Raw genomic sequence first — 11,653 nt, 5'->3', positions numbered from 1 at the left:
CCGGAAGAGGGAACATGCATGGATTGTGTTGACGCTTTTTCGGAGCGCCAATCACTCAAGAAGAACCGGTGGCGGTGCCCTCTGCACAGGGGCGGACGGTCCACGGCCTGGTGCGAGGCGGCGGTGCTCTCTGGTCAGACGCGGACGGTCCGCGGCACAGGGCCGGACGGTCCGCGACCTGGTGCAGGAGCTAGAATTCCCTGCCTGACGGCCGGACGGTCCGCGCCCTAGGGCCGGACGGTCCGCGCGTGCGCAGGGGCGGCGGTAGATCGCCGACGGCGCCTGGATCTCGCTCCCGGGAGGGACCCCGTCGGGGAGGAGAGATCCTATGAGTTGTCTAGGCTCGGGCAGGCCGACCTAGACTCCTCTAATCGACGTAGAGTCGAGGAGAGACGGAGAATTTGGGGATTGGAATACTAAACTAGGGCTAAACTAGAGCTAGACTAGAACTACTCCTAATGCATAAGGTAAAAACGAGTAATAGACTTGATTTGTTCGATTGTTGGGGGGTTCAATCGGCCGTAGCCCTTCATCTATATAAAGGGGGAGGTCTGGATCCGCTTCCAACTGATTTCCGAGTTAATCCCGTGGTTTTAGGTAACCAATCCCGCGAGAAACTAGGAACCCTAACTGATTCTGCGCACGCGCGGATCGTCCGCGCCACCACCGCGGACAGTCCGGACCGCGGACCGTCCGGCCTCAGGGCCGGACCGTCCGCGAGACACATTTGGTGTCCAACATATGCCCCCCTGCCTTTTGGTGAAGGTTGACGAACCAAAAGCATATGAACTAAACCTGATGTAAATCACCGGTTTTTCAATATTGAGATTATTTAATAAAGCATCAATGTATAACAGCCGTTTCAGATTTTACCTTTCTCGGCCATGACCGTTTAATCACTGAATCAAAAGGAATAGAATGGAGGTGCCCCCCAGTATGGATAGACAAAGGGACTATACATGTACCATGGATTCATCATCGTACCATTCCATGTTTGAACAGGATAATATACTGACGATGAGTAAACGGGTGGAAAGTACCCTGGTCTTATAGGATGAATAGGCGATGCTTGTTGTGTCGCCTTTCGGGCCGTTTTGTTTACCCGTTTCGTTTTAGTAGGTGACCGAGGTTTCTTCGTTGACCGATCACGTAGAACGGTCTTCTCGCTAGTATTCTTGGAGAGCAACTGATCAACAGTAGAGTCAGCTTTGATCAGCCGACCATTTGTGCTTCGCCGTTGTGTCTCCTTCCCTTTTAAGGTTTTGTGTGGAGGCTGACACCTTTGGGCATAGGCGGACTTTCCGGCAGAGTTAGCCGAACCGTCTATCTGAACACCGGACCGTCCGCACGTAGGTGCCAGATCGTCCGTGATGCTCAGGACAGGCTGTCGTGCTTGACTTATTAATTGTGCCTGCCCCCCGGTGCCTCCGGACTTTTTAGCCTTATCATCCGGAGCCTTTCGAACAATCTCCTTTTGTGATATATTCGACGTGCGAGGACTACCAATGATGATGTCTTTGCTTTTGCCTTTATCGGCCATTTCAGGCCGAACTAAGATCTTTTTGCATGCGATATCTATTGTATTAACAGGAAATGGTTGTGTGTCCACTTGCATTTCCTGAAAAGTCAATCGGCCCTCATTTATGGTCGATTGTACCTGTCGACGAAAAACATTACAGTCATTGGTGGCATGAGAAAAAGAATTATGCCACTTACAATAAGCACGTCTCTTTAATTCATCTATAGGAGGGATAGTATGAGTTAATTTAATGTTGCCATTTTTAAGTAGCTCATCAAATATCTTATCGCATTTGGCAACATTAAAGGTAAATTTAATCTCTTCTTGCCGATTCTTTTGAATCGGCTGTAAAGAAGAACATGCTGAAGATTTGGCCTTTGTTGGCCAAATAAACTCAGCGGTATATACATCTGCGGATTCATCATCTGAACTATCACGCTCTATTAGATGTATAGTACGGGCGACCGATTTTGATGTCTCTTTAAATCGGCTTTCACAGGCTAAAGCCCGCTGATGTAGCTGGGCTATCGAAAAGAACTTGGTCCCATCTAATTTGTCTCTTAAGTAGGATAGCAACCCATTAAAAGCTAACCCTGCTAGCTCTTTGTCTGCGACATGGATCCGAAAGCATCGGTTTCTAGTGTCCCGGAACCTCCGGATATAATCATTAACCGATTCTTCGCGTCCTTGTCGAACTGAAGCTAAGTCAGCTAGTCCTAATTCATATTCCCCGGCAAAGAAATGTTCATGAAATTTACTTTCTAACTCATTCCAGGAATTAATGGAATTAGGAGGCAGGGCGGCGTACCATGCAAAAGCGGTACCAGTAAGGGATAGAGAAAATAACCGAACACGAAATGCTTCTCCATCGGCCAATTCACCTAGGTGTGCTAGGAACTGGCCTATGTGTTCGTGTGTGCTCCTCCCATTCTCACCAGAAAACTTGGAAAATTCTGGTATCCTTGCCCCTTGTGGATATGGGACATTGTCAAACCGGTGATTATACGGCTTTTGGTATGATTGCCCTACTCTGGCTACACTAACTCCGAACTTATCTCGAAATAGTTCAGTCATCTCTTCCCTAATTTTTTCCATTGCACCCGGTGGCAGACCACCGGATCCTGGGCTATGGGGCTCATTTGGTCGGGTATTAGTATACCGACCTTCTTGCCGTGACCGATCGATAGTGTTGATCGGTCTGTGGTTGTATGGTACGTTATGGTTTAAATATGTAGAGGGCGAAACATACTGCTGCTGTGGTGTGTAATAATTTGGTGCATGGTGTGCAACAACAGGTTCTGCGTATGCATATCCAGCTTGCCCGGTGGTAAATCCGAACTGACCGGTTGCGTTCGCCATTATTGGGACGCCATGTGGTAGTCCTGGTGCGGGTCCGGACTGTCCGGCAGGGAAAGCCGGACGGTCCGCGTAAGGGCCGGACGGTCCGGGCAGAAGCTCGGACGGTCCGACCGCGTCCAGGGTCACCGGTCTGCCAAGCAGGGACGGCGGTGGTCCTAAGGCGGCCCCAGACTGTCCGGCAGAGCAAGCCGGACGGTCTGCATATGGGCCGGACGGTCCGGGCAGAAGCTCGGACGGTCCGACCGTGTTCATGGGTGCCGATCTACCAAGCAGGGATGGCGGTGGTGGTACTTGTCCTGTATATGAGTTCATCGGCATACCATATAATGGCTGGGGCTGCAAATCCCCATTTATTGCCGATGTATTAGACATAGATATCCTGTTACTAGTCGCATATGATGGAAAACTAGGAGCAACAGACTTCTCCAACGTACACGTTAATTTTCTAATTGACTCTTCTAACCCTACAATCTGTTGTTTCATTTGATCCTGCTGCTGATCTACATACTGTTTAATAAATTGGATGTCGTCGGGTTTACTTACGTTGGGGACTTGAAGCGAAGATAGAAGAGATGCGACGTCGGTCTCTCCATGTTTGACAACTTTCTGGTGGCGATCCACCGTGTATTGTGATAAGAATTTCTCCCTCGCTTGACGCATGTAGTCCTCGTATTGCTGTTGCTCATCGGCCGTCAGACTTTCAACAGCCGGCTTCAGGATATTGTCCGGGGAGATATCGGTGTGATCTTTAGAACCGGCCATTTGAGGGCCTGATTTTTAGTAGATCTAAACACCTTCCCCAGCGGAGTCGCCAAAAGTATGTTGACGCTTTTTCGGAGCGCCAATCACTCAAGAAGAACCGGTGGCGGTGCCCTCTGCACAGGGGCGGACGGTCCGCGCGCAGGGGCCGGACGGTCCACGGCCTGGTGCGAGGCGGCGGTGCTCTCTGGTCAGACGCGGACGATCCGCGGCACAGGGCCGGACGGTCCGCGACCTGGTGCAGGAGCTAGAATTCTCTGCCTGACGGTCGGACGGTCCGCGCCCTAGGGCCGGACGGTCCGCGCGTGCGCAGGGGCGGCGGTAGATCGCCGACGGCGCCTGGATCTCGCTCCCGGGAGGGACCCCGTCGGGGAGGAGAGATCCTAGGAGTTGTCTAGGCTCGGGCAGGCCGACCTAGACTCCTCTAATCGACGTAGAGTCGAGGAGAGACGGAGAATTTGGGGATTGGAATACTAAACTAGGGCTAAACTAGAGCTAGACTAGAACTACTCCTAATGCATAAGGTAAAAACGAGTAATAGACTTGATTTGTTCGATTGTTGGGGGGTTCAATCGGCCGTAGCCCTTCATCTATATAAAGGGGGAGGTCTGGATCCGCTTCCAACTGATTTCCGAGTTAATCCCGTGGTTTTAGGTAACCAATCCCGCGAGAAACTAGGAACCCTAACTGATTCTGCGCACGCGCGGACCGTCCGCGCCACCACCGCGGACAGTCCGGACCGCGGACCGTCCGGCCTCAGGGTCGGACCGTCCGCGAGACACATTTGGTGTCCAACAGATTGCAACAAGCTAGGATATCAAGAGCCGTCGGTCTTCATAGCTTTCCAAGCAAAAAGCTTTTACCAACCACGACGAGTACCAAGAATGCCTGAGTGACCCCAAGCGTGCAAAGCCGAAAGGAGTTGCCGCTAAAATGATTCGTCCACCGAAGCTTGTCTCCCCTTCTCTACTTATATAGAGTACTACCAGTTTTTCTGGTTTGTACCGTGGTTCTGATTGTAAAAAAAAGTCTTCATACTTCTTTTTGATCTAACATGTAGTTCATCAATCATCATTATCGTGTGTCATCAAGATAGACCGTAAGAAAAAACTGAAGCCTAACACGACACGAAGTCTTATACAGCGGTAGCGCTCACAGAAAGTACCACCGCACTAGCTGAAAGAGAACGAGCGGCCAAGTTAGCTATAAAAGGGACATGTCTTGTTTCAACCCATATCTTTCTCGATCTTTTGACTAAGATAAAATGTACTATAATTTAATATCTGGTATTTGGGCAATATTTCCACTTTAATTTTATTTTCCTGGGAGGGTCTATCACATTGGCTTGCCGCCGGGCCCTCGCGTATTGTACACCAGTTGCATTGTACCATCAAATATGGTTGGGTGTCATCACAACGCACGAGCATTGTACTAGTCTAGCAAAATAGACCACTTTGAAATGTGAAAGAAGAAACTATTTATTGGAGTCTATCGTAATTATGAAAGAACAATAACCGAATGAAACAATTATAATATTAACTAGTTAGTTACCTATACATTTTGCTACAATTTTATCATAGTTTATTTTTCCCTTGGGAAAATAGAAATCTCTTTGGGAAAATGTAGTTTTTAAACTAGCCCTAAGAACTAATTTCCTTAGGAAAATAGAAATCACTTGAGAAAATGGGGTTTCCAAATTAGCCTTAAGAGGGGAAAATGGTCAACCGCTCTTGGGGTTGAACTCTTCATCTTTTTACTAGTGAGTAGAAACCTTTCAAATTTGTAAAAGACAATAAAATTTAATTTGGAAACAAGTAAAGTCTAAAAATATCAAGGAACACAACATTATTTGTGCCATTTTAACGAATCTGACATAGTTGTGTTATTTTCCTGAAACCACTTATTTGGAGTCGTAAATAATAAAAAGTCTCCCTGTGCTAAGCTGTTGCGGTGGCAGCGGTGACATCCATGGTGTGATGGTGGCATTGTGGTCAAAGTGTGAGCTTAGCCTCGACCTTGGTGCAGTAGGCGCGGATGGAGGCAATGTGGGCCTCGTTCCCGTGACCCTCCTTCTGTTATATCTTAGTATATTGACTAGGTATATACCTGTGCGTTGTAACAGGGACACTTGTCACGCATAGGTCACTATTTAGTGATACTATCAATAATCAACTCAGCAATCATAACAAACATCGAAATCTGTCATTTCAAACAACCAAAATTGGCTCAATGCCACTATTAATTGAAATAGGCAAATCCTAAACTGATAATACATGATATAACGATATACCATAGCCTCCATATAACAATTTTGCATTGCAGGTGAAAAATAAAAAAGAGATCCTAAGTCTATTGAAAGAGGATGGTGAGTTGTAATTATCAAAATTATTTTAGCACACAAATATGAACCTCTTATCTTTTATGTTGTGGGAAAATGTGTTGTGGCATGATTTCTACATTACTACATAAAGACAAGTAATATAACAATATTCAACCTATCTAAAGACGAATTCTCTAAAAGCAGTTAGAGCAACTGAAGCTTTACGCATTCAAATTTAAGGTTTCCTTAAATAGACCATGAGGTAACCATGTAATTTTTATTGGAGAGCATCTCGCAACATTTAGATCAAACAATCAGTGCCATCTTTTGCATATATATAGATCAAACAACTGTGTTAGTTTGTTCAAGCAAACTGTTAACTAATATGAATCTACATGTGAGATTCTCAACTACATAGTTTTGTGGACCAGGGACATGCTCAGTTGGGCGAACCATCATGCTAACGTTGATGTCGATAGAATTCACCATAACTCAGTTGACAGAAGAGACAAAGTACAATCCTAGTCGAGCACGCGAGTCAACTCGTTAGAGAACATTTTGCTGTCAGTGAGTCCATTTTGAGGAGCGACTGGTACACTAAGGCTACTGGCACCTCCGGTACGACGCTGCTGGTAAAACTTATTTCACCCTTCTATAGGAAAGGGAAGAGACAACATTCTTTCGCATAAGCAGGCGTAGAGCCAACATTCTTTCGTATAAAGTTCTAAACCGATGGCTATGAACTATTCTAAAAACTGACTTGCTAATTTGCATACGGATATATATTTCATTAATATGTGAAAACAATTTGCAAGTATGTGTGATATGTTGCTTTACTAAACGGCTTGACCAATCTATATTTTTCGGTCCAAAACGACTAAAAATTAGTTGTCATAGTTATATCTGATATTAAATGCAAAGAAAATAATACAGATCATCGAGGTAGCAAATTCACGTAAAAAGTTTCATGGTTGGCCTGAGCATGACCCGGTTTTATTTTCCCCTATTTTTCATAAGTCTCTATATTATATTTGAGTATAGAGTTTAAAATAAAAAAAAATGTGTGTGTTCTGGTGGCTAGGTGGATGTGAACGTGAGTTTAAAGCAAATAACCATGGTTCAAATCCTATTTACATATATTTTATCTTATTTTTACCGTTTAGTTTCTTGAAACTGTCCAAACACATGTGCTGATTAGCGCATTTATTTTTAACATATAATTCCTACCGAGTATTAAACACATGCGCAGCAGCAGACTTTGCATTCACGCTTGTGCACATGCAGGCTTTTGCATGTAGTGGTGGCATTTGCATGCACGGTTGCATGCACAGCTTTAGTTGCATTAGTTGCATGCGCGACTGGCGTGGCTTGCATGTACGCAGAGGACGGAGCTTGCATGTACGGGGGCACGAATCTGGTCTACATTATATATATATATATATATATATATATATATATATATATATATATATATATATATATATATATATATAGGGCAGGTATAACGGGAGCCCTGGGCTTCGGATATTAAAGGAAGCCCAGGTCGGTTCCCGAGGTCTGGTCGATGGAACAGGCGCGCCTGTGTTTTAACGTGGGGCTGAGAGGCGGCATGCAGGACAGACGGCGCCGTGACGCGGTTGTTTGAATGGTAAGGGAATTGCGCGGAATTAAAAGGAATAGATTCCACATGCAAACGTGATTACTGTGATACGTGGGCGCGTAAATTATGGATCTTGCATGGGAAGTAATGTGCGGAAGGTAAAAAAATGAAGCATAAGATGTTGAAAGATATGGCATAAAACCGAAACGGCATAATAGTTGCATAAACAGTATATACCGTTTGACGTAAAACGTTGAGTCATTGTGCGTAAATTTTTTATTATGAATTTTAGTTTGACAAAGACGTCACCATAATATCGGGACAGTTTCGGAAATAATGGGGAGACCCTGTAAACGTGGATGCGGTTACTTTTATAGTATCCGAGATTTACTTTCATTCGAAAAAAGACCACTAAGCCTGCATAACTAATCGGAGTTGGAGATGGCCGACTCTGGAGGGTCGCCGGCGATGGAAGGAGATGGCGTTCGTCTTGATCCAAAGATAGAGGGAGGAGTTGGTGGTAACTCACTGGTGACACCACCTCCTGCTCTAATGGGTCCTGAGATCGCCGAGATGAGCATAGGGGAAGAAGGAGAACAAAGGGTTCGACCTCCTATGTCCAATATTAGCTCCAGGGAGATGGATACGCCACAGATACTGCATTCACATGTAAGTCCAATCGCTGTATTTGATTATTGATTGATTATATTGTTGTGAACATATTCCATGGTACAAACAACAATAACAATGAAATAGCAGGCAAAAACATTGATCCAACTATAGTGCCAACGGTAGGGATGACTTTCAAGGATGTTGATGATGCATATAAATTCTATAAAAGGTATGCATATGAAGTTGGATTTCCACTGAAGAAATACAGAGAGAAGACATTCAGTAAGTGGATAAATTGTTCACGTGAAGGTAAAAGTGCAGCTAAATCAAATGATACACCTAGGATGAGGAATATATCATCGGGGCGTACGCAATGCAAAGCTGGAATAAAATTAAAAAATATATATGATGATGAAAACAAAATGGTTGTAGCTACAAAAATTGAACTGGTAAACTTGGAGCATAACCATGAGTTCATAACTGACGAAGCAGAGAAACAACATTTACGTTGCAACAAAATTAGGGATGCTGAGTTCATAAATTTTGTGGATGCAATGCATGATAGCCGAGTGCCGCAGCATTGCATAGTTGATTTTATATCAGAAATGCATGATGGGCCGGAGAACGTACCGGTAACTGCTCAAGATCTGAAAACATGTAAGCAATACTTTTTTGTTACATGTGTATATATCAAGAGCCATGAATATTACTATCGTAAATGTGTGTGTAATAATTTTTTGTGCAAACAAATGTAGGAGGGCAGCCAGGAGAAGAGAAAATTGCTCAAATGATGTAGCCAAACTTTTGGCTTTCTTTAGAGAATGCAAGAAACAGAATCCACAATATTTTTTGTGATTTCCAGCTAGACAATGATGGGAAAATAGTTAGTATTTTTTGGTCACACGCAAGTATGCAGGGGGAATACGCAGATTATGGTGATGCTGTGACATTTGATACAACACACAAGACAAATATATATGATAAACCGCTGGGCATGTTTGTTGGAGCTAACAGCCATCTGCAGTGTACAGTGTTTGGGTTTGTTTTGTTGGGAGATGAAACTGTACATACTTTTGAATGGGCTTTCAATTCATTCAAAACATGTATGGGATGCGAGGGTCCAAGAGTTATGCTTACAGGTATGTGATATATAAATTTGTTATGCAAAACAGTGAATTAATTTATTGTGAAAATAACTGAATAATCTGTGAGCAATTGCAGATCAAGATCCTGCAATGCCAATTGCTCTGAGAACTGTATTTCCAAAAACAGTTCACAGATTGTGCTTATGGCATGTACAGAACAGATTTATGCCATTCCTAAATGAGATATATGCAAGGTTTGCTGTTAAGGATTTTAAAACAACATTCCAGTCTATTATACATCATCCATTAACTCCTCATGAGTTTGAATGTGCCTGGGAAATGATGCTAGAGGAGTTCAATCTTCATGAAGATATGACTCTACGCAAATTATATGAAATAAGAAAAGAATGGATACCTGCATTTTTTAAAAATGACTTCTGTGGGGTAATGGTATCTACACAACGAAGTGAGAGCATGAACAGATTAGTGAAGCAATCACATGTAGATGCGAACACCCCACTGCATGAGTTCGCTAAACAAATGATGAAAATGTTGCACAGCAGGAAAATGAAAGAATCAAAGGAGGCATTGGTGAGCAAGGTATGCCGTGCTTGTTAGCAATAACGTTTTGCATACATTTATGTAAATAATTTGTTTAATTATGATAATAATGTGTTATAGGCACCAAGGACAACAAATACATTATATAGGTTCAAAGTGAGAGTCTCTAGAGCATACACCAGAGCTGTTATGAATAGATTTGAGGAATCAATGAAATACGCCACTGCATACAAAATATTAAAGGACCCAGACGGATGTGATAATGAATGGATCGTACAGCATACAAAACGGTCTAATAAAATTGTGTGGGGACAACATCAATTCAAGATAACAACAGACATAGAAGCTGGGGAGTATACATGCGAGTGCAAACAGTGGGAACATACAGGTTTGTACGTATTATGTTGGTTAGCATAAAAAATTTGCATACTAGGGAATTTGATGATTGTAGTACAAATTAATGTATATCTTTGAAATAATGACGTTCGTTTTCATGTTTTCAGGTCTATTGTGTGTTCATCTTTTAAGAGCCTTCATGCATCTTCAAGTTGAAAAGATACCTTCAAAGTATATATTGCAAAGGTACACTGTCTCATCAAGAAAAGATGTTCCGTTTGAAAGAATTGATAAGAGCTTCAGGGGGGAGGATGGAGTTACTAAATCATACAGACAGAAAATGTTGTTAACGAAAACAATGAAAGTAGTTCGCCAGGCGTGTATGTCAAAAGCAGGGTACGATAAGGCGATGGATGTGTTGGATGAGCTCGATGTCGTTCTAAGTCGATTAGAGCCAGATATTGGATGTAATGAGTCAACAGATGTTAGTGATAATGAGAAAGACAAGGTAATAATATTCCAGATGTTTTAGTGTTATACTATTTGTAACATAAATTATGCATAGTAACATGTTATTTTGTACCAGGAAGAAGAGTTGAATAAAAATAATGCTGGCGATGGGATGGAAGATGACAATACAATTACATGTCATAATAAGGTATGTAAAAGATAGATATATAAGCTTGCATGAATTATTGTACATAATGAATATATAAAATCAATGTAATAAGCAAATAATATTTTGTAGGATTCGCATAACACCAGGACTGGATGTGAACATGCGTTAACAATAATAACAACTGGTAACCAGGTACATATTAAAATAATATTGTTCATTTGTCTAAAATGAAAATATATATTTATGCTGCATGTAAATGTTGATGTATTTGGGTTGGGCTCTAAAGGAGGACAACATGAGAATTTCACATAAGGTTGGTGATACAAGTTCTCCGTGTCACGTAGCACATGAACAAATGGAACATATTATTGCATCCTTAGAAGCTAAAAAGTGAGCATTGATAAATGATTTTACTGATTGGTATAAATATATGTAAATATGCGTATACTAAATAGTAACTTCTATTATTATGCAGAGGTTGAATTTTAATGTGGATGTTATAAATATGAGTATGCCGGATCGTGCAAGACCAAAAGGACGGACAATCAAAAATTCAGAAGATAGGATTATGAGACTAGGTGCGAAAGGAGAGAAAAAGAAGAATAGGAGATGCCATTTGTGTGGAATAGCAGATGGGCATAACAGCAAAACATGTCTGTCTGTGGAAGAGAACAGGGCAAGGCTAGCAAAACTGTCTAATCGAAAGAGAGGACGGCCAGCCGGATCAAGACTAAACAATAAAACAACTGCTCCACAGTGGAATGAAACATCGACTGCAAAAAAACATCGTATTGATGAAGAAGTGGAAAATGAAGAAGCCGATGAGCATATGGATTTGGGCGAATAATTTGAAGTGTGACTAAAGAGTGGTCGATTTAGTAGA

General features: G+C 42.6%; 1 protein-coding gene across 1 annotated transcript; it reads left to right on the top strand.

Moving 5' to 3' along the window:
• The first annotated feature begins 8,449 nt into the window (after positions 1-8,449).
• LOC103651448 (protein FAR1-RELATED SEQUENCE 5-like) lies at positions 8,450-11,164 on the top strand. Its single transcript, XM_020551057.1, has 8 exons — positions 8,450-8,826; positions 8,925-9,308; positions 9,391-9,854; positions 9,936-10,203; positions 10,319-10,659; positions 10,738-10,809; positions 10,900-10,962; positions 11,057-11,164. Exons 2-8 carry the CDS (start codon positions 9,080-9,082, stop codon positions 11,162-11,164), a joined length of 1,545 nt encoding a protein of 514 aa, XP_020406646.1. The 5' UTR covers positions 8,450-8,826; positions 8,925-9,079.
• Positions 11,165-11,653: the final 489 nt, after the last annotated feature.

This window comes from Zea mays, chromosome 3 (assembly GCF_902167145.1).
Source record: "Zea mays cultivar B73 chromosome 3, Zm-B73-REFERENCE-NAM-5.0, whole genome shotgun sequence".
NCBI lineage: Eukaryota > Viridiplantae > Streptophyta > Magnoliopsida > Poales > Poaceae > Zea > Zea mays.
The sequence above is the reverse complement of the archived record's forward strand: the minus strand, read 5'-3'. Positions and strand labels throughout refer to the sequence as shown.